Source organism: Cetorhinus maximus, chromosome 1, assembly GCF_964194155.1.
Source record: "Cetorhinus maximus chromosome 1, sCetMax3.hap1.1, whole genome shotgun sequence".
In the NCBI taxonomy this organism is placed as follows: domain Eukaryota; kingdom Metazoa; phylum Chordata; class Chondrichthyes; order Lamniformes; family Cetorhinidae; genus Cetorhinus; species Cetorhinus maximus.
In genome coordinates this window covers 139,408,523-139,432,928 of record NC_135879.1, presented here as the reverse complement: position 1 = coordinate 139,432,928, position 24,406 = coordinate 139,408,523, and the positions used below count along the sequence as shown (strand labels likewise).

The 24,406-nt window shown below is 44.1% G+C and overlaps 1 protein-coding gene across 5 annotated transcripts in view; it reads right to left on the bottom strand.

The window, feature by feature from the left end:
• Positions 1-24,406, bottom strand: part of LOC144688455 (gamma-aminobutyric acid receptor subunit beta-1-like) — a 383,572-nt gene that overhangs the window by 106,155 nt on the left and 253,011 nt on the right. For all 5 annotated transcript variants that reach the window (XM_078555074.1, XM_078555167.1, XM_078555257.1 and 2 more), the window contains exon 5: positions 1,781-1,863. In XM_078555074.1, coding sequence (XP_078411200.1) covers positions 1,781-1,863 — 83 coding nt within the window. The remainder of the gene's footprint in view (positions 1-1,780; positions 1,864-24,406) is intronic.

Sequence of the window (24,406 nt, the reverse complement as noted above, 5' to 3'; positions counted from 1 at the left end):
TCCGTCCCAGTGGCCTCCACATTCAATGGCTCATCCTTCGCCATTTCCGCCACCTCCAGCATGATGCTGCCACCAAACGTACAGAATTATAGAACTGTTGTGGCACAGGAGGAGGCTATACGGCCCATCATATCTGTGCGACGGTCTGCAAGAACAACTCCCCTAGTCCCCCTCTCCTGTCTTTTCCTGTAGCCCTGCAATTTTTTTCTCTTTTGACAATTATCCAATTCTCTTTTGAAGGCCTGTCCCCACCACACTCTCAGACAGTACATTCCAAATCCTAACCACTTGCTGTGGAAAGGAAATTTTTCCTCATGTCACTATTTCTTCCTTTGCCAATCACTTTAAATCGGTACCCTCTGGTTCTTAAACCTTCAGCCAATGGGAACAATTTCTCCCTATCTACTCTGTCCAGACCCGTCGTGATTTTGAATAAATCTATCAAATCTCCTCTTAATTTCCTTGTTTCCAAGACGAATTGCTCCAGCTTCTCCAATCTACGCTCATCCTTGGGAACAATCCACATGAATCTTTTCTGCAACCTCTCTAATGCCTTCACACCCTTCCTAAAGTGTGGTTCCCAGAACTGGACACGATACTCCAGTTGAGGCTGAACCAGAATTTTATACAGGTTTATCATAACTTCCTTGCTTTTGTAATCAATGCCCCTGTTTATTAAACCCAGGATCTATGTGCTTAATTAAGCACTTTCTCAATTTGTCCTGTCATCTTCAATGATATAAGTCCCCAGGTCCCACTGCTCCTGCATCCACTTCAGAATTATGCCTTTTCTTTTATATTGCCTCTCCTCATTCTTCTACCAAATGACAATTGATTTGATAGTGTAGATACAGAGGAACTATTTCCTCTGGTGCTGCAATTCAGAACAAGATGGTATTATCCTATAATCAGAGTTCAGCATTTTAGGAGTGAAATCTGGAAACACATTTTCATGCAAAATGTAAAGGACATTAGGAATTCTTTCACCAAAAGGATGTGGATACTGGAACAATTGAAATTTTCAAGACTGAGATTGATTGATTTTTGTGAGCTAAGAGTATTAAGGGATATGGAGGGAAAGCAGATAATTAAATGGAGCACAGTCATGTGATCCAATTGAATGGCAGAACATGCTCAAGAGGCTGAATGGTCTACTCTTGCTCCTATGTATGGAAATGCGCCTTACTGCATCCTGCTGCTTTAAGATCATTTCCCTGCATTGAAATGTTTATTTTTCATTGATGACTAATATTATGGCTGTTTATAAAATAGGTAGACGCTATGAGCGGACATTGTCACGAAAATCCCGTCCCACCCGTCACGATACCCGCCGGTGTCAGGCCGGAAAATCTCGGCCTGCAATATTTTGAAGTGTTGTGTCCAATGCCAAATGCTCAACCAGTGAAACGAGGTAAAACATTATGCTAATGAAATAGAATGATTTAATTCCTTTTTTTTTCACACGTTTAATATCTTCCCAGACTGTGAAACCTACTGTAATTTGCACAGCTGTGTGTGAACTGGATTTGAACTTTAGCCAATTCTGCATCCCACATCTGCTAAGCATTGAGGTTGGCAAGGAGAAAGTCTGAGCAAATGTCATCTAAGGTATAGATTTCCAATCAAATCTCTTGATATCGTGGCATCAGCCCACAGCAAAAGTGATTAGTATTAACAGTCTATTTTCTGTTAATTAGTTGTTACGTTCATCACAATTCAGCAACTTGACATCAATCATTGTTACTTTACAATGAAGCAATGAATACAATGGAAAACTTACAGCTTTCTATTTCGAGTGTGCAGTTCTGTTCATCCAAGGGATACCTCCTCAGGTCCATCATACATGCTGCTGTGGTTGTGATTCTGTAACAGAAGGATGGAGTAGGTTTCTAACAGCTTCTGAAAATCCTTGTAACAGTGTTGTTTGCAGTCTGATGCTTTGCATTTTTTGCTGTTTCATTTGACCAGAACATGAAGGATTCATGCGAAATAACCCAAATAAATTCCAGTTCAGAGGCTGTTCTGCATGAGTAGGATAACATAAAAGGAAAATCCTGCTAAAGATAAAATAGCTGCGCCATCAGCTCACTTACTTTTCTGATAAATCTGCATGAGTTACTGGTATATCAGCTAAGGTCAAGAGACATAATCTTACGTGGAGAATAAAGCAATGAAATGTAGATCCTGGCAGTGGGTGGTAGCTACGTTAAACATATATTTCATACTTATTATCCACATATCTTCGAGAAACAATAGCCCCAATTTTATAATTCCCCATCTCCTGACTGATGGAAAAGGTGAAGTCTAAATTATCAGGAACAAGCATCCTCTCTCATTATCGGCCATTTACTTTTTACTGCACCAAATTAGGCCATCGACAAGATTCCTGAAAAAGGCTGGTGGGGGCCTAGTTAATATTCAAAGATGTCAAAGATTCAAAGACGCCTGGTAACAGGTCCAAGGTGAGAGTACTGATTGTCTAAAGTCCTTTTGAAATAAATGCTCCTTTTAGAACTCCTTGTGCATCACAACAAAGGAAGAGTACTCTTCCTAGACCCTGCAACTAGTCCTTAGGTTTGCAGCCCCAGTCACCTCAATCTCCAATTGACTGCCAAGATGTCAGGCCTGACCTTCCACCTCTGAATTGCTGCCTTAATGTCTGACAGAGCCAGCCTGAAAGTAAAGAATCAAAAAGGAACAGCATTAAGAGCCTTCCTTCTTCTTCATCCCATCGCTGACTGATTCTTCCTTCGACTACACCCCCACCCACCCACCATCAATTGTGCCTTGAAGCCTCCTCCCCCTGACCCTCAACTGACTACTGGGGACTATTGCCAAAAGATCCTGCCTGTGGCCTCGCTGTAGGCAGTCAGTTGGGCCAGGTGTTATGTGGGAGTCTGCACATGTTTACATGAGGCCCTGAAATTAAGATCAGCAAAGCCTCCACACCTCTGATCTTGCCGGGTTCTTCACCAGCTACTGGACTCCCCACACCCTCCATTGGGCCATTGTTCCTCTTCCATTAAAGTTGTTCAGAATGTTTTGGCAATGACTCTCATTGAGATACCAATATATAGTTACATTATCTATAAATGATATAGTACAAGGTTCAATTTCTTGAATAAATAGCATTTCCTGTTAGATGGTATGTTTACTAAGTGTTGATACCTAGCAGGCATCAATTGAAACTTAAATGGAAAGGGAGTGAAAGGTAACAAGAGGCCGATAAAAGCTTATAACATTAAGCTGCTATCTAGACGGCACATGCACTCACTAAAAATGTAGATTGTTGTATGGGAAAAGCAAGACACAGTACTCGTTACAAAATACTTGGCAGCTTAAAAATAAAATTTTGACAAAGGAATTTTTTTGTATGTTACCAGGATGCTGTAAACAAAAGTGTAATGTGTAATGTCTCGGGAAATTAAAGCTAGGGGTGGGTGGTTTGGAAAATGCTGGAAACTGGGATTTCAGGCCTGTGAAGCTTTGTCTCTGCCATTTTGTAAAAACTTTTTAGATTGATGCAGGATATTAAAATTCAACTGTAGCAGCTTTGGCGTTTTTGGCGTAAATGTGGAGATCTGGTTTAAGTGCTAACAAATCTTATGTTATTCTAGTGATTATCTTGTAGAGGTCTGACACCTTAGTCACATCCACATGCACAGAATAGGCCAACTTCATCGAGTGCCGTGATCTTACTGACTTTGATGCTGATGTTGCTGACTATGACTTACAGGGTTGGACTTTCTCGAGGATGCTCACTCTTCTATTAACTTGTCCAGCTACCTGTTTTCCCCAGTGTACCTCTGATTTGATTACTGAGGCACAGGTGCAGATATCAATAACTAATGAATGTTTGGTATCTTATCAAGAAGGAAACTGGAGTGCAGCAATGCAGTCCAACCTTACTGACAGAGCTATTTAGTTTGCCTTCTCAGCATTGAAAATAATGGGCTCTGCCAGCCTGTTGCCCAACTCTGTTGATATCTCGGGCTGATTCAGTTCATACTAACCACACTGTGGAGAACATTGGTGTCTGCCATACAGACATTGATTTTTGAAGGCAGGGAACAAGAAAATACAGATGCTGGGAATCTGAAATAACAGAAAATGCTGCAAGTGCTCAACAGGGCAGACAGCATTTCTAGAGTTAATACTTTGGGTGTGAGCCCTTTAAACAAAGAAGGGTCTACACCCGAAATGTTCACTGGCCTATTCTCCCTATGCTGCCTGACCTGCTGAGTGCTTCCAGCATTGCCTGTTCTTGTTACCACTTTTGAGGTCATGCAGTAGGTCACTGAAATAGCTGGGAGAAGTTATGCTTAGGTATGCTTTTCTAAGGGACCTCATGAATACTTGCTATGATAAGATGAGCATCCATTTATCAAGAACCCTTGCTGTTGACACAGATCAAGATTCCTGTCTCACAGCAAACTTAGGATACAACATCTTATTGGATAGCCTGGAAATATTTAGGATGGTTATTCTGGAACCACCTTAGTGAGTAGATGCACAGCTTCTTATCTAACCTGTTTTCCATGAAATTTGGCAAATTAAATAGTAGAGATGCTAATCTGTTGTCTCAGTGGCTGACTTTGACCCCTGCTTGAAAGCAGGATGATGTTTCAACAGCACTGGTTTCAGAGACAATTTAAACAGATAAGCAATATTGCTCCCTCCTTAGACAGACCTCTTAAAACATATCCCTACATACCAAAAACAATAGTTTTTGTAGGATTGTGCTGTTGAAAGAGTTGTCAACCTTTCTTGGGTGATCCTAATTCAGACACACATAATTAAGATGTTTTTGTACTGGACATTGAATCTAATCCAATTTTTCATCATGTAACGGTATTGAAAAGGAGGCAGTTAGTCTCGATGTTGGCTAAATTTCCACATTTCAAGTATTTCCAGTTTTCTTTTTATCATTGATAAATGCTAGATATAAGAATTTGGATGAGGTACTTACCAACTGTGAAGGAACCGCTTGGACAAAATGATGGGGGATAATTTTGACTTTAGGTGAAGGCAGAACTGGTGGATGCAAATTTGTTGTCTGTTTTCTCCGAGTAGTTTTCCTTACCAGTGAACATCACCTCCAACTATATTTTTTGAGCTGTTAATCTCTGAGGAGAAAGATCTCTGTGTTCCATGTGTAATAAAAACTCAAAATGTTCCTGCAGAAGCAACAAAGCTTCACATGGAGCGTTGGGTAATTACCAATATCTGAATCAAGGCTCTGCCAGAAGAAATCACAGGGTAACTTCTCAAGCCATTGAGGGGACCATTCATTGCAGAATTGCATGTGTCGGGTATCAATGTGTCTAAATCACAAGGTTCCCTATTCTTAATACTGGAAAATTGTGAAAGCAACGGATTGGGCCTTCATCCCAGATTCTATGATCTGTGCTCCTGTCAAGCAAGGTTGCCGCTTGGAACATTTCTCAAAATTCATTCTCATTTGTATTCTTCTATTCTCTTCTATTCAATAAAATACCTATCTTCCAAATAGCCATAATAGTCATTACTGCAAAGATTTATACTTTGCAATAAAATTTACATATTACAAACTGGGTTGCTCTTTGCATGGAAATAGACTTGCTAGAAAGCTAAAATTATTTGCCATTCAGAAAGCCCTTCACAGTCTAATGTTTTACATTTTTAGAGATAAAGATAAAGTTTTGGGAGGGTCATAGCATTCTGCATGGGATAACTGATAATTTGGTATGTTTTGAATTAATATCATTTAGCTCTCTATTAAAATGACTACCAATGCTCCATTCTGTTGTTAACTCTAGATGTTGGAGCTTAGGGATGGAAATCTGCTGTTCTTACCTGGTCTGGCCTACATATGACTCCAGAGCCACAACAATGCGGTTGACTCTTAACTGTTTTCTGAAATGGTCTAGCAAGCCACTCAGTTATATCAAACCACCACAAGGAATTACAATAAGAATAAAGCTGGACAGACCACTCAGTATTGATCTAGTCAAGGGAACACAACAGCTCACCCAGCCCATTCGACCTTGCAAAGTCCTCCGGACATGCTTCTGGGGACTTTTGCCAAAACTGGAAGACCTGTGCAACTGAATAGACAAGCAACAGTCTGACATAGTCATACTCACAGAATCATGCCTCACAGCCAATGTCCCAGACTCCTCCATTACCGCATTATCACACCACGGTATGTCCTGTCCCACTGGCAGGACAGACCCACCAGAGGTGGCGGCACAGTGATATACAATGGGGAGGGAATTGGCCAGGGAGTTCTCAATATTGAGTCTGTATCCCTTTGAAGTCTCATTGGGCAGATTTTAATGACCCTGTCATGGCAGGGACGGGGCTGTAAATTGTGGCGAACCGCTCAAAAGTTCACTGACTTCGGTGGGACCATAAAATCCCGCCAGTGTAAAATTCTACCCATAGCGTCAGGTCAAACATGGGCAAGGAAACCTCCTGCAGATAACCACCTACGACTCTCCCTCAGCTGATGTTGAACACCGTCTGGAGGAAGCATTATGGGTAGCAAAATGTACTCTGGTAGGGGACCTCAATGCCCGTTGCCAAGAGTGGCTCAGTAACACCACTACTGACCAAACTGGTCACGTCCTGAAGGACATAGCTGCTAGACTGCGTCTGAGGCAGGTTGTGAGAGAACCAACAAGAGGGACAAACTTACTTGACCCCATTCTCGCCAATCTACCTGCCTCAGATGCATCTGTCCATGACCGTATTGACAGGAGTGACCACTGTCCTTGTGGAGCCGAAGTTCTGCCTTCATATTAAGGATACCCTCCATCATGTTGTGTGGCACTACCACCGAGTTAAATTGGATTAATTGAGAACAAATCTAGCAACTCAAAACTGGGCTTCCTTGAGGCACTGTGGGCCTCAGCAACAGCAAAATTGTACTGAACCACAATCTGTAAGCTTATGGCCTGGCATATCCCTCACTCTACCATTCCCAATAAACCAGCTGACCAATCCTGGTTCAATGAAGAGTGCAAGAGCATGCCAGGAGTAACACAACACACACACAAAAATGAGGTGCCAACTTGGTGAAGCTACAATTCAGGATTACATGCATGCTAAACCTTAGAAACAGCATGTGATAGACTAGCTAAGTGATTCCACATACAATGGATCAGATCAAAGCCTCACACTCCTAAAGAGAAGAGGAGGCTCCAGGAACATTCCCATCCTCAATGATAGCATAGCCCAGCATGTCAGTGCAAAAGACAAGGCTGAAACATTTGAAATCATCTTCAGCCAGAAATGCTGAGTGAACAGTCCATCTTGACCTCCTGCTGAGGGTCCGCCATCAAAGAAGCCAATTTGATTCACTCCATGTGATATCAAGAAACGGATGAGCACACTGGTTACAACAAAGGCTATGGGCCTTGACAACATTTTGATTTTGGTTCTGAAACTTGTGCTCTAGAACTAGCTGTGCCTCTACCTAAGATGTGCCAGTACAGCTATAACACTGTTAGTGTTATAGGCAGCTGCCTGTGGAAAATAGCCCAGGTGTGTCCTGTCCATAGAAAGCAAGACAAATTAAGTGCACCCATTTTCAACCCCATAAGTCAACTTTCAATCATCAGCAAAGTGATGGAAGGTGTCACCAACAGTGCTATCAAACAGCACTTACTCAGCAATAACTTACTCAGCTTCTGCCAGGACTATTCAGCTCCAGGCCTCATTACAGCCTTGGTCCAGCCTTGGTTTAGACAAAAAAGTTGAATTCCAGCAGTGAGGTGAGAGTGACTCCCTTTGACATTAAAGCAGCCTTTGACCAAATGTGGTTGCAAGATGTCTTAGTAAAATTAAGGTTAATGTGAATCATGGTAAAACTCTCTGGAGTCATATCTAGACGTAGTTTTGGAGACCAATCCTCTCAGCCCCAGGATTCTACTGCAGGAGTTCCTCAGAGCAGTGTCCTAGGACCAACCATCTTTACCTGTTTCATCCGTGACCTACTGTTCACCATAAGGTCAGGAGTGGGGATGTTCACTGATGTTTGCATAATGTCCAATTCAATTTGCAAATCCTCAAATAATGCAGCAGACCATGCCTGCCTACTGCAGACCTGGACAATATCCAGGCTTAGGCTGATAATTAGCAAGTAACATTCATGCCACACAAGTGTCAGGCAAAGGCTATCTTCAACAAGAGAGGATCTGCCCAGTTCTCCTTGACATTCAATGGCATTACCAATGTCAAACCCCCGGTGATAAAAATCCCTGGGGTCGTCATAAGAAGTTTAACTGGTTCAACCAAAGTACTATGGCTACAAGAGCAGGTCAGAGGCTGGGAATTCTGTGGTGAGTAACTTATCTTCTGTCTCCCAAACTCTTTTTTCTACCTACAAGGCACCAGTCAGGAATGTGATGGAATACTCTCCACTTGCCTGGATGAGTGTTGCTTCAACAGCACTCAAAAAGCTCAACACCATCCAGGACAAAACAGCCCACTTGAATGGCACCCCATCTGCCACCTGAAACATTCACTCCCTCCACCAACAGCACAACGTGGCTGCAGTATATACCATCCAAATCATGCACTGCAACAGCTCACTAAGGTTCCTTCGACAGCACCTTCCAAACCTGTGACCTCTAATGCCTAGAAGGGCAGCAGGTGCTTGGGGATATCATCGCATGCACATTCCCTTTCAAGACACTCACCACCCTGACTTGGAACTATACTGCTGTTCCTTCACTGTTACTAGGTCAAAATAGTAGAACTCTCTAACAGCACTGTGAATGCACCAACACCACATGGCCTGTGGCCATTCAAGTAGGTAGCCCTCCGACCTTTCAAGGGCAACTAGGAATGAGCAATAAATGCTGGCCTAGCCAGCGACACCCAATCTTTCAAACGAATAATATTTTTTTCAGTTATGCAGATGACCCATGATAGTATGCAAGTTGTCCATCAATGTAGGAGATGTCTGTTGCTGATTGACAGAATAAGAAAGAGGGTTTATTAGACTTTAGATTTAGATACTCCAAATCTGAATGACGTCAATCATGTTTCTAAAAACACTGTTCATGATTCAGAATAGAGAGTCTGGAACATAACATATGTACTCCTTAGACAATAAAAAACAGGCACTTTAAAGAATTGGACATTTTGGATTCTAACACTGCCGACTGAATAAGGTAACATTTTTTAAACAGCACAATTCAAGGCCCAACTGTCTTAAACTGGATAAATATCCTAATGGGCTTGAATATTGTGTTCTTTTCCAATTTAGAATATTTTAAAATTGAAGGAAAACATTAGGCTATTTAACACGATTGAGCTCTGAGTCCTATTCTGAGTCTTATTGACAATGGCAAGCTCAAATAAACTCACCTGTATGCAAATCAAATCAATAATATTTTTGTTGCAGCCAACTGCACCCTAAAATCTCATAAGTTTTTGGAGCTAAGTATTTAAATGGCTTTTATTAACAAATTGCATGCATCTTATCCTAGTAATTAAAATCCAGAAAGAAAAAAAAGAGCTTTGAAATATCTAGGGCAAACAGGCTATTTAGTGACTACCAGAGGACATATTATATAATACAGTTACAATAAGTTACTCTCTCAGCAATGCTGGTTACCAGGGACTCCAATGAGTCCCAGGTCTTTAGCATTGCCATGACCCTGAGAGCGAGGGGGTGTGGTATAACTTGGAAACCTTAAGGATGATTTTCAACTACATTTAATCATACAGAGCAAATGTTTCTTTACTGTAGTGCCAGGGTTGCAGGAATGTCAATGATGCCACAACACAATTCTGTCTCCCAGCCCACCAATGCCCAAGTTAGACCAGGAATGGCTTAGGTTCTTGCCAAAGTTACTCAAATTGTTCTGGTTTTTGGATTTTGGATAGGAGCAGTGACATTGTCAGTGGATCAGTAGAAGTGTGACCTCAAACAATTCCATCCCTCAGAGCCTCCCAGGACGTTCTGTCAGTTGGCCTCTATCTCAAGCAGATTTGAATATAAAGAGAAGGAAGTATGCTTCAGCTACACAGAGCTCCATAAGACCACAGCTGGGATAATGCATTCAGTTTTGGATAATAATCGGAAGATGAGGTGCTGTTCCTCCAGTGTGCCTTGGGCTTCACTGGAACATTGCAGCAGGCCAAGGATGGACATGTGGGCATGAGAGCAGGATGGTGTGTTGAAATGGCAAGCGACAGGAATGTCTGGGTCATGCTTGCGGACAGACCGAAGGTGTTCCTTAAAGCGGTCACCCAGTCTGCGTTTGGCTTCTCCAATGTAGAGGAGGCCGCACTGGGAGCAGTGAATACAGTAGACCAAATTGAAGGAGGTGAAAGTGAAGCACTGCTTCACCTGAAAGGAGTGTTTGGGCCCTTGGACGGTGAGGAGGGAGGAGGTAAAGGGGCAGGTGTGGCACCTTCTGTAATTGCATGGGAAGGTGCTGTGGGTGGGGGATGAGGTGTTGGGCATGATGGAGGAATGGACCAGGGTGTCCTGGAAGGAATGGTCCCTACGGAATGTTGACGGGGGAGCTGAAGGGAAGATGTGTTTGGTGGTGGCATCATGCTGGAGTTGGCGGAAATGGCGGAGGATGATCCTTTGAATGTGGAGGTTGGTGGGGTGGAAAGTGAGGGCAAGGGGGACCCTATCATGATTCTGGGAGGGAGAGGAAGGTGTGACAGCAGAGGCGCAGGAGATGGGTGGAACACGGTTGAGGGCCCTGTTAACCACAATGGAGTGAAACCTCAGTTACGGAAGAAGGAAGACATGTCAGAAGCGCCGTTTTGGAAAGTGGCATCATCGGAACAGATACGACGGAGATGAAGGAACTGAGAGAATGGGGTGGAGTCCTTACAGGAAGCAGGGGTTGAGGAACTGTAGTCGAGGTAACCGTGGGAGTCGGTGGGCTTATAATGAATATTGGTGGATATCCTATCACCAGAAATGGAGACAGAGAGGTCAAGGAAGGGAAGGGAAGTGTTGGAGATGGACCATGTGGAGGTGGTGGAGGGGTGGAAATTGATAAATTTTTCCAGGTCCCGACTATAGCATGAAGCAGCACCGAAACAGTCATCGATGCACCGAAGAAAGAGTTGTGGGAGGGGGCCTGAGTAGGACTGGAACAAAGAATGTTCCACATGTCCCATAAAGAGACAGGCATAATTGGGGACCCATAGCCACACCTTTAATTTGGAGGAAGGAGGAAAGTAACGTGGTGCAGGGCTGTGGTGGTGGGGATAGTGTGGAAAGAACAAAAGGGGAGGCCTGTGATAGTGTGGAGTGCAGGAGAGTTTAAATGGCAATGGGGGTGAGGGTAATGGGGTACGTAAAGAAACAAAGCATGGGTCTAGAGGAACTGTAAATAGAAACAGCAGAATCATCGCTAACAGCTGCTGTCTGGAAAAAATAGAGCAGACGTTATAATCTGAAATTGTTGAACTCAATGTTGAGTCCAGAAGGCTGTAAAGTGCCTCATCAAAAGAGGTTGTGTTACTTGAACTTATGTTGAGTTTCCTCAGAGTAGTGTAAGAGCCTGAGGACAGAGAGGCCAAATGCGAGAATTAAAGTGATAGGTGACTGGAAGCATGGTCTCACACTTGCAGGCTAAATGAAGTTATTCCGCAAAATGGTTACCCAATCTATGTTAGGTCTTCCCAATGTAAAGCAAACCACAGTATACTAAATTGAAAATTAAACCCCATGTAAAATAATGTTTCACCTGAAAGGAGTGTTTGGGGCCCTGCAAGATGGGAAGGCAGAAGGTAAAAGGGCAACTGTTGCATCTCCTATGTTTGCATGGGAAGGTGCTGTGGGAAGGAGAGAGGCTGTTGGGGGTGACTTAGGGGTGGACCAGGTGTCACAGCAGGAATGATCCCTTGCTGAAAGGAGAAGGGAAGATGTGTTTGGTAGTGGCATCACGCTGAAGGTGGTGAAAATGGCAGAAAATATTCCATTGACAAGGGGAACCCTATTGGCGTAGTTCTAAGAGGGAGGGGGAGGGGTGAGAGCAGAAGTGTGGGTAATAGAATGGACAGCCAGCTGCTCATTTTTGTTTCCTCCCTTTTTTCCTTTCTCTATTCCGGGTAATGGCTGCACAGGAACCAACAATCCTGCAATCTTTCACTTAAGTAATTTTGTTGATGTCTGAGTCCATCCAATGAGTGTAGTCACTGGGGTATTTACAATAGGGGTTATCACAATCACACAATGTCAGCACATGCACACTTTCAAGCAAAGGTCATGGGATAGGTTTGGCTGATTTTTCTCTCCCATTTAACTGGAGCATGTTGCCAATTTTAACAGTTCAATTGCTGCCCAGGCTGAGATAACCTAATTCAGCACATACTGGCTATTGAATCTTGGGCCATCCTTCCTGATATAACATGTGGTAGGTGCATTATTTAACATTGCGCCATAATATTTCCATCAACGTCACTCATTAGGTGGCTCATCAATTGCTTGAAATAATCCTTCGCTACCTGGTTTCCTACCCTAGACAAACTTGCTTCTAACAGAAAACAGAGAGTGATAGTCAGTTAAGGCTAGAAATTAAAAAGGATCTTCCCTTTCAAAATCTAATGCTGTGGCACAGCAGCTGCCAGAATAAATATGGGAGGGTATTCTTTCTCATTGTAAGTTCTCTCTGATAATGTAATCATTTTCCCCATACCCTGTACACATCAGTGAGCAAATATGGAATAATAGACTGTCACTGTGAATTATGAAGATACATGTTGTCACAAATTGGTTTTGTGCCAGTTTGTGCATGAGTAGTGTAGTAAGTGTAACAAATCTAAAATCCACCAACACTTCATGGAGCTAAGCGTTAATATTTGCAAAACTGGAAGCTTTTCAAATTGCATAGCCTAATTATTTCAAAGTGACAGACACACACACACGCACGCACACACGCACGCACACGCATACGCACACACACACGCACACACAGTCACAGGACAGAGCGTTTTAGTACTAAAGGGCTCAATTAAAATGTATAGATTTAAATAAAACATAAATGAGTTGGTTCTGAATTTTAGAAGATCTGGAATCAATGAATTACTATCACTATATTGTGCGTAACTTCAGAAATAGGAGATCAGGGAATACAAATGAGATTGGGGAATATAAATTTTCTTTGTCAGTTACCCATGGCCAATACACATGTATCGGTTGAATAATCGATGCAGTACTTCAATTATTTTTGTTATTAACTTGCACCTTCAGTCAAGCCTTTGATAAATTCACTGTCTTCCAACATTATTGCCTCAGACAATTTTCCAACTCCACATTGGATGTTATTGGAAGCTGGTTCTAATTTAATATTGTTCGAGATTAAAATCCTTGGCCACAAAATTCAGCTCTGTAGTGCCAGTTTAGAAGAAAAATGAGGTCCATGCTGCTTTTGTCCATGTCTCACATGACCGATGCTGAACACCACCTTAGTGAGGACATTACTTGGGTGCATCGCAAGCATTGCAGGGGAGGCAGGTTGTGACATCAGTCAGTGTTGAACGCTGATTTGATGCCTGACTTCCCAGTTTCGAATTTGCCCCTCTGCTAATACCCTCTTTTACACCTGCACAGCTGAACATGCATTCAGCAGTACGAGGGACTCCCCTACCAGCGCTGTTTAAAGGGATCGTCAACAACTTTCATGTTAGTTGCTTTGTACTTCCTACTGGCTCTTGCTGAATTTGCACAAGAACTGGGTGCTTGGAGTAGTTAACAACTGTTGGTGAAGTCTGCTGAGAATGGGCTGCGTGTGAAGAGGATGTTGGCTGCTACTGGAAAGGCTCTGAGTGCATCACTTGCTCCCAGTAATGTGGTGTAGTAGCAGCCCACCCCCACCCCACCACTTAGGTTGCTGCGTCAGAGAGAGATGGAGCAGAGGCAGCAAAGAAGACAAGCTGCTCACAAAGGGAGAAGGAGGAGGGAAGGAGGGACGGGGCAAAAGGGCTCTCAGATAGAGGCCTTAGCCACATCAAATCTTCAAGGAGCAGTTCTCCTATTTCCGCCTAAGCAAGGAGCAGTGTGTTCAGTGTCTGAAATTCACCATTTCAGCTGCCAGAATAAATACGGGAGGGTATTCTTTCTCATTGTAAGTTCTCTCTGATAATGTAATCATTTCCCCTATACCCTGTACACACCAGTGAGCAAATATGGAATAATAGACTGTCACTGTGAATTATGAAGATACATGTTGTCACAAAAAGCAACAGAGCTCTGCCACGTCTTGGAAACATATCTGAAGCCTCAAAGCAGGGTGAAGACATTGTTGCAAGTGGCCCTGAAGATGACCATGGTCCTGATTTTACTCACAAGTGGATCCTTCCAGGCTGAAATAGGCAGCATATCAAATAACTCACAGTGTCACTGCCCATCATTGTATGCCGGGAGAGGGCACTTAATCTCTGCTGGACCTGAAATCAGGAGGGAGAGGGGAACTGGGAAATATAATGAGCTGGTTGGAGGGGAAGTCAGGCTGGTAATTAGGAGGGAGAGGCAGCTAAAAGTATTGTGGGCTAGTGGGGTCGGGGAGTTAGATTGGAAATTGGGAGGGGGAAGATTGGGAATCATAGCAGGCTGGTAGTTTGGGGAGTGAGACTGGAAGTCAGGAGGGAGAGGATGGGAAGCCAGATCGGCAATTGTGGGCTTGCAGACTGCGAAACATCACGGGTGTGGAAAGGAAAACGGCCAATTGCACCAGAAGGTTTTTTAAAAATTCGTTCATGGGATGTAGATGTCACCGGTGAGGCCATTTGTAACCCATCCCTAATTTCCCTTGAAAAGGTGGTGGTGGTGAGTTGTCTTTTTAAACCGCTGCAGTCCATTCAGAAGGTTTTCTTGAGGGGCCCTATGGAAGCATTCTTTAACTGCTGGGTTTTTCAAGCCTGGGAAACCCAGTCAGCAGCATTAAATTTAAATGGCTGACAAAATACTAGGAAGGGAGTCTCAGTTACATATTATAACCATGAACACCCTCTCTGCAGAACAGGCTATAACAGAAGCAAGACTTTTCACTGCAGGTTGTAATCAGGTTTCACAAATTTGTATCTTTAATCCAACACCCCCCCATGCCTGTCCCTCTCTCACCTGTCAAGAGATTGTTAAAATTTCCATCATAGAGTACCAAAAGGAAGAATATACATTAAATGTTTGTAAATCACTAGTTAGGCCCCAGCTGGAGTATTGTGAAAATTCCGGGTACCACACTTTAGGAAGGATGTTGAGGTGATTGACTAGAATGATACCCGGGCTGGGGCTCTTCAGTTAGGTGGTTGACTGGAGAAACTGGGCTTGTTCTCCTTACAGCAGAGAAGGTTAAGGGTGTTCGCAGGGTGATTTAATTTGGGCGTTCAAAATCATGTGCCCTAATAGAGTAAATAAGGAGAAACTGTTTCCACTGTCAGTAGGGTTGGTAACAAGGAGACATAGATTTAAGATAATTGCTAAAATAACCAGAGGGGAGATAAGGGGAAATTTTTACGCAGTGGGTTGTTACGATCTGAAATGCACTTCCTGAAAGCATGGTAAAAGCAGATTCAGTAATAATATCCAAAAGAGACTGGATAAATACTTGAAAAGGGAAAGTTTGTAAAGTTTGGGGGAAAAAGCAAGTGAGCAGGACTAATTGGACAGCTTATTCAAATAGCACAGGCATGATGGGCGGAATGGCCTCCTTTTGTGCTGTATGATTCTATGATTTGTTATGGCACAGCGGATGGTAAATGCCGAGCTGCTCTCATCCCGAGGGAAACCCGAAACAGCTGCCACAACTGTTTTGCAATTTCTACTTTATTTCGAGATGCGTAGTAATGAGCCCACCAGGATTTAGAGGTTTTTTTTACAAAACTAAATTAAACATTTATTAATAGGAGCAAATGTTTTAAGCACATACATAGGTCTACAAAACACTACTATAGTAATTCCTAAATCTCCTAATTAATCTAGCTCCCAGTTACACCTCTGTTAAGGCAACAGTAAAACAAAACAGATTTCAACAGACCCAGGCAAAACACACAACAGCCTGGACAGTGACATTCACAGTGAGCTTTCTTAGCTTCGATTCCTGCAGACAACTGTTTGACTTAGCTTCACATGACTAGGTGTAACATCTCATCACCCCTTTGAAATTCAAACTACTCTGGTTTATCTAAAAATGCAAATGTTCCTCAGATCTCACATTCTAAAACTTCAGCCATATTTATGTATTTAGCACTTCAAGCCTAGCTTCCCTTTTGATCACTCAGAAATTCCAGACTAGCTGTCTCTAATTTAGTTAAATCCCCCCCACACACATACATGCAGAGAAACTGATCCAAACCCCACTATTAACATATTTTTAAAATAAATCACAACAATATTCTGAAAATTATTATATTTTCATGACAGATTCTCTGATCATCATGTCCAAGTTCCATTCCGAGTCATACACCATTCTAATGTGGTTACATTTCATTGTTCCCTCTCGTTACTGGCCCAATATCCTGGGATTCCATGTCTAATATCATTATGGGAGCACTAACATCACATGGATTGGAATGGTTCAAGAGGAAGACCCACCAGGTCCATTCGAGGGTTCATAACCAGAAAATAAATTTTAAAATGCCGTGCAATCATTAGAGCTTGAAAGTTCCTTAATGTACTGACATCGCTCCTTAATCCTTCACAAAAATCCACATTTTGTCATAAAGAATAGCAAACAGCTGTTAGTGAGTTCAATTTAATCCAACTAAAGCAGTAATTCAATCTTGCTTCTCTTGACATTTATAAACCATTCAGACTTTGCTCACCTGGTATATGTAGTCACTACTGGACTGAATGATTGCTCTGAACTGAAAACCATCTATTATCCTATATGTCACATCTAAGTACCATTATGTGCTTCATCATCACCAACTTAAAATAAATTACAACTACGAAAGTATGTACGAGAGATCTAATTGCTAGTCTACCGTTATTGCTGGTTCTTTATGAATGATCTGTTTTTTGCAGTGGTTCTTCCTTTTAACAGTGTATGTTGTGTGTCTCCCAGAGTCTGTCATCAACACCTTGCATTTATATAGCACATTTATGAATAGTCAGCATGGGTTCAAAAGGGAAAATCTTGCTTGACCAACTTTATTGAATTTTTTTGAGGAGGTAACAGAGAGGATAGACAATGGTAATGCAGTGGATTTAATTTGTCTGGATTTTCAATAGGGCTTCGATAAGATGCCTCATAAAAGACTAATGAATAAGGTCAGGGAGCGTGGAGTCAGGGGACAATTTGCAGAAGGTATTGCTATCTGGCCTCAAGACAGAAAGCGGAGAGTTAGAGTAAAGGGTGGTTATTCAGAAAGTGGGAAGTGGTGTTGCTCAAGGATTAGAGCTGGGACCATTGCTGTTCACAATTTATATTAATAATTTATATTTTGGAATCAAAACAGAATTTCTAAATTTGAGGATGATACCAAATTAGGGGGGTAGTCAATACTGAGGAGAACATTAATACACTTGCAGAATGGGCAAATAATTGGCAAATGAAGTTCAACACAGATAAATATGAAGTAGTACAATTTGGTAGGAAGAATAGGGAGGTCACTTATTACTTAGAAGGTGAAAGTCTAGGTGAGGCAGAGGAACAAAGTGATCTCGGAGTTCAAATACATCAAAGTTGTGCCACAGGTTAGCAAGGTCATAAAAAAGCAAATTAAACATTAGGCTTTATTTCTAGCGGGATAGAATTGAAGAGTAAGAAACTTATGCTAAACCTGTATTTAACCTTGGTTAGATAACACTTAGGGTGGACTCATCCAGATTTGCCAAATGCAAATGCGGAAGCGGGCAGGAAAATGGACATTTTACCTGCCGGCACAATGGCGGCTTTTAGCGCCGTATCGTCCCATTCTTGCCTCATTAATTATGCATTCTCGGGAAACATGCCAGGTCACTGACAGGGCGGCCTCTGATTCACCCACCCTACCATCACCCCTCAGGCCTTCAGTAAACCAGGCGCCATATTTAAAAGCCACCCCTGCACAGAGCTAGCACTCTTTAAGGGATAGGAAGCTGCTGGGAGCTGATGGCTGCCAAAGGGAGGAAACATGTTGCCCCCAGATTTAGCAACACCTCCCTCAAGAGCCCACTGGGTGCAGTGGAGGCCCATTGTGAAGTCCTCTACCCCAACTCTGGGCAAAGACCAGTAAGCAAGATCACCAATCCAGCATGGGAGGTGGTGGCAGCGGTGGTCAGTGCCAATGCCCTGCACAAGAGGACAGCCATCTAGTGCAGGAAGAGGATGAATGGTCTCATCTGTTCCGCCAGGGCAAGTCACTCCTCTCATTACTCTCAACTCATACACTCACAAACCCATCACACATCCACAGGGATCTCACACCTCAACGGACAACACCACTAACTCTCACACACACCCTCACATCTCCATCAGGCTCATACCCTCTCAAGCTCATGTCCTCACTCCGTCCATGGCTTTGTTCACCACACAAACACTCCATGCAGTGCCATGCGTCCTGCTCACACTCTCTCCATCTGTTTTCATGCAGGAGAAGCCTGCTCACTTCAGCAGGGAGAGGTCCCAGATCAGGGGTGGAGTGGCCCTCACATTGAGGACCGTGCCATCATGCTGACTGGTGAGGACGTGGACCATGCCTGCCATGATGGTGAGGTCGGTGGCGAACACCCTCATAAGGATCTTGCATCACATCATCCCTCTCTCAATGCAAATGTGAGTGCTCTCTCTCCTGCCTGTGACTCTGCTGCCATGCATTAATTGTCTCTACTTTTGTTCACAGGGAGGTCTGCCAAGTGACCCTGAGGGACGCCCTCAGCCAGCTCAGGGACACACACCTCAGTGGGACTTAGATCTAGAGCAGGCTCAGATTCACAATCTGATGGTCACCACACATGTGTGTCTGCAGCAGGAGGAGGTAGGTTCAGCCAAGCTCCCAGCACTCGGAGGACTGCCGGGGAAGAGGCATCTGTGAGGTCCAGGTCTGATGATGAGCCTCTGGATTTGGCTTCCAACTCATTGTGGCGAGTCAGCAGAAGGTGGAGGGGGACATCACACAGAGCTGTTGGAAGCCTTCAACAGAGTGGCATGTGAGTCAGAGGAGTGTGCATGCCTGCTCTCTGATGAAGTGGTGCCCACCTGTGTGCATATGGAGGTCTCTATGGGAAGGATAGCAGATGATATGGAGACCTAGGCCCAGCAGAACGTGGAGATCAGCGCAGACCTGCACTCCATCATGGTAGCCATGGGTGAGTTCTTGTAGTGGCAACACAAGAGGGAAACGGCACACCTTGAGGCCCACAGGAGGACAGCCAAAGCAACCCGGGGCCCCCAAGGCCCCGGCTTGCCAGAGGACCCAGGCCAAAGCCATCAGAGGCAACAGGGCCAACCATTGCACTGGCTGTCTCCACCCCTGCTGCGGATGTCAGGGCAGCACCTAGAGGGACTGGTAGGTCTAGAAAGGTTAAGAATTTCTGATCACAAGTGGCTGCACATTTTGTCACTTTATATTCTGAAAATATATTCACATTCACTGAATAATGTGTAATGTTGTCATTAAACCTCATTTACAAGCTTTGCGAGTCCTCCCATTGTATCACACCCCCACTAGCAGTTCAGCTGCACACAGCCGGACCATGAGTGATTCTGGAGCAAAGTGTGTGTGTGGCAGGGCCTTTCAGAGCCTCGTGCAAGCTCTCTCCCACCCACGAAGAGCCTTCCTCCATCACACTCATGTCACTGTCCTGAGCATTTTCAATGCTGCCTGCTGGGGTTCACTTTCAGTTGTCCATCTGAGCTGAGCTGCATCTCCGTCCACCTACTGATCACACTCCCATGCAGCACCTGTTCCCACCCAACACGAGGCTCCGCTCACTTTCAATTTCACAAGCGCGGTGGTTATTAAGTATGTTTTCAGCACCTCTGTCCCCTCCCCCAGCCACCCATGTCCTTTTCCCCATCACTGTTGACCCCCCTGGCATCACCTTCCACCTCCCCACCATCACCTACAAACCTGAACTCTTTTCTTTCCAGGATGTCCAGGCGAACGTGCACATTCCTTATCTTTCTGCGAATCCCACCCCCATCTACTTTGACTTCCCCAACCTCCTCCTTCCCACTTGCAGGGTTCATGTCTAACTCCGAGTCCCCACCAATCACCCTTGCCGTCCCTTCTACTACTACTGTCGCACCCTCACCATTCCACCTTACCGGCTCACTCTGACCTCTTTCATTCTCGCCATTTCCTCCTACCATGCCTACCCTCATTTACCCCACAGGAGGCAGTCATTGACTTCACAGAGTCCTTCCTCGCATGTTCACTTGGACATCCCCCCCCTTACCCCTTCCCCCACACTTACTCCTTCCTCCGCCCTTACTCCTTCCTCCCCCCTGGACTCCTTCCTCCCCCAAAGTCCTTCACACCTCCGAACTCCTTCCCGCCATTACACCCTCCTCCCCCTATCCTCCTTCCCCCCCTACCGACCTCACCTCCCCCACCTCCCCCACCATCGCTCCCTTCCTACCAACCTCACTTCCCCCAGTACACCTCCCTCTTCCAGTCAAACCTAGACCTTCCTCTCCACCCTGACTATCATCCAAGGCAGCCCATGGTCAAGACACTGATGTCCTGAAGCAGACCCCAGACCTCAACGGTGACCTTCCACCTTCTGTGAGCTGCTTCGTGGTGGAGCCATGCCCATATAAATCCACCCAGCATGTGATGCACGTCTTCTTCCAGGTCCAGTAGCTGTCGGACTCTAGCATCTACAGCTCCTCGGATGTTCACGGTGTCAACAAGGCCCTAACGGTAAGTCCTGACTTCTGCACGTCACACTTGTCCAGACATGTTCTGGGCCGGCATGTTTTCCCGCTGATGTGTGCAGTAAATTTGACATAATGTAGGGGGACGATTCCAGTGAACAGGGCTTATAATGAGATACAGCGGTGGGAAAGACGGCCTGCAATTGACGGGTGGAGTGGATGATTGCAAACTGGATTTACGACAGTGAGAAACCATTTTTGGCCTTCCCGCCATATTGTCCACTCACGCTCGCCATGATGCCTGACGCCAATGGTTACGAAAAATTCCGGCCTTAGCGTACAGCAAAAAATACAGAATGTGCCTGGAAAACTCAGCAGGTCTGGCAGCCTCTGTAGAGAGAGAAACAGGGTTAATGTTTCGAGTTCAATATGACTCTTATTTGGAACTTAGTGCACTGCATGCAGTTCTTTTTGCCATTTTATGAAAAGGATATAGATGACTGGAGAGGGTGCAGAGAAGATTTACAAGGATGATACCAGATATTTGTGGGTATATGCAACAGATATGGATTGACAGGCTGGGTCTCTTTTCTTGTGAAAAAAGAAGGCTGATAGATGACCTAATATAGGTCTTTAAAATAATGAAAGGTTTCGATAGAGCGGATACAGATAGACAGTTTCCTCTTGTGGTGAAGAACAAAACTAGAAGCCATCAATTTAAGGGAGTCACCAAGAAATCCAACAGGGAATTCAGAAGAAACTTCTTGATCCAAAGAATGGTGAGACTAGGGAACTCACTGCCACTGGGAGTGGTTGAAGCGAATAGTGTAGATGCATTTGGGGTATAAAGAGTATGAGGGAAGGGTAGCACGTCTCACAAATGGAGCGGCTCATCTTGTATTGGTCCTCACCTTCACCCGGCTCTCACCTGTGGCTCCAAGTAGCTGTTAGCATGAGACAATGGCCTCACCCTGATAAACTGCTTCGACAGGCGGGCAGAGCCGGTGATACCACCGTGGTGCCTCTTTTCGAGAAGGCCACTGCATCTTGTGTCATTTAGGCGCTTAATAGGCCAGCGGTGGGCCTTCCCTATTGTAAGGTGTCGGACATAATTCAGTAGGTCTGACTAAGGTATTCGTCGTCTAAGGCAGTTCAACAGTAAGTATTTATTAACTAATAGGCACTATATACATAGGTACAGTAAAGGTCCAAGCTCAGAGCTGTCTCCATACTTGCTTTTACACATGGCTCTGTCCAACACCACACTGACCCCTAGGTGTGAGTCATGTGTTCTCTTACATCACTGTGTACGTGCACTGTGGTCAGTCCCACATTAATGTGCCATTTATGTGCCAGACTCTTATAGTACACTTCTCCAAGTCTTTATCCAACATATTTACAAGTTATCTCTGTTTACCCCATGTATTTACATCATTACTACTACTCAATCTCCCCCTTCTAGACTCTGAGTTCATAGGTTCAGGCAGTCTGGAGGCCTTATAATCCTTTCCTATCTTGTTCTCACTACTGTCAGTAGGGTGGTAGGCTCTGTTGCTGAAGGTGAACTTTCTTGAATCAGAGCTTATTCTGGCATCTGGGTGTCTTTTCATCTTCTTTTTCTGTTCTTTGGCATTGAATAGCTCTTTGTCAATTCCCCAACTGTAGTGATAGATGGTGGCTGGTTTATCCTGCTCTTCAGGCTGTGGACAAACACTGGGTTCATCTCTATAGTGCTTTTTTCTCTTCTTGCTTTGTGCGGCTCACTGTGATGTGCACTGGGATGGAAGATGCCTCTTTGTGAGGGTGTGGCTTGGTAGTAAGTTCACCTTTGCATTTGATTATGTGGTGTGCTGTCATCAATGGATGGCTGCTACCTGGTTCTAGCATAATTTGTGGCACTGTCATGCTCACTGGGGATTGAAGCATCTGCTCTATGGTCTCTCTGGGATTATCTCTCTAACGTCAGAGCCGAAGGTTGAGGCTCCTCTTATTGCTGGTTCCTCTCTTGACTCTCATCTACTTGAGATGCCGAGGTAATTATCTGAGTGATTGGCCGGTCTGACCAATGTGGATCTTCTGGCACCTGTAACTAAAGTGGACAAACCTGCTCTGCAAAGAGGGAAGACAATTCAGAGCTGAAGTTCCAGCCAAGAGAATATTTCTTGTTGGAGCTCTCAGGAACTTGCAGTTTTGTATAATCTAGGGCAGTGGTTGTCTTGACATCTTCTGTTTTGAGGAGGTTCAGGGCTACCCAGGCATCTCTGCTCAAGAGAGAAAAAGACTGGTTACAGATGATATACATCAGCTCAATGATTTGCTTGTCGTCATACCTTAGTGGTTCCAGAATCATGCCTATGACTGGAAGTCAGATTCCTCCAGGCCTGTAGAGTGGTATGTCTTTTGTTCATAGCTAGAGGTCTCTCAGCCACAGTTCTTTGTCCGATAGGATCGCAACACTAGCCCCCGTGCCCTACCTAATGTTTGTGAGATGGTCATTAACCGAGATGTCTGCATTCCAGAATGAAAATCCAGGATCTTTGGCCTCACCCAAGAAGCATTGTTGTGTGTCCCCTTGGTGTGCTGTTTTGACCTCATGAATCCTCTTGGGATCTTCTTTGCGTTTTGATGTTTTGGCTTTGTACAGCTTCTTGAAGTGTCCTATTTGGTCACATTGAAAGCATTGGGCTGAAATTCCAGACATTAATGACACCTGTGGGGGCGCTTTTCTCCAGAGCACTGGCATGATTGGTGTACTGGTCAGCCAGAGTGTTGCTTCCCTTGGCCTGGCATGCCCCTGTTTCTGTGCTGTTTCACTAACTGGACAGTGGGATTTACTTTGTATCATAGTTTGCTTTCTCCCTTTAATATGGATCTGTGCTGCAAATGGATTTTGGATTGTCTGATAATCTGGGTGGCTTTCTCAAGGGTTAGATTTTCTTTTGCTTGAAGCATGTCTGAGAGTGCATCATCTGCTGTTCCTACAACTATTCTATCCCTGATTAGCTCAGATTTCATCTCACTGTAATCACAGCCTTCAGCCATTCTGTACAGGTCATTAACAAAAGGTCGACAGATTGTCCTGGCTGCTGTTCACATTTATTAAATTTAGGCCTTTCAAGGATTTTGTTACTTCTGAGGTTAAAATAAGCACCAAATGATTTTAAAACTTCATCAAACTTTACAGATGATTTGTTGATTCCTTGTCTAGCTATTATATTGTCAGCTGTCGGGGCTACCAAATAAAGCAGAATGTTAACTTGGTCAGCTTCTGCCTTTTTATCCAGACCTGAAGCAATCATGTGACTGAGGAATCTCTTTCTTCAGAGTCCTCAATGTTGTGATTGATCTGGGCCTTGGATAAGTGCAAATTGATTTGGAAGAGTGGATTTCTGATCCACAATTAAAATGTTTAAATTGCAGGTTCAGTTTCAAGAGGTTTCCAAAAAATCCAAGATAGTGGCGTATGTTTCTTCACAAAGAGTTTTTCTGTGCTTGCCATTTTTGGTGGGCACCCATAGTAATTGCGCTTGCGATTTCAGCATTTAAATTTTTTAACAGTGGCTGCCTGGATTGACTGTTTAGAGTCTTCCCTGCTTTAGCACAATGTCCTCAGGTCTTGGGAGCATCAAATCCCGGCTTTT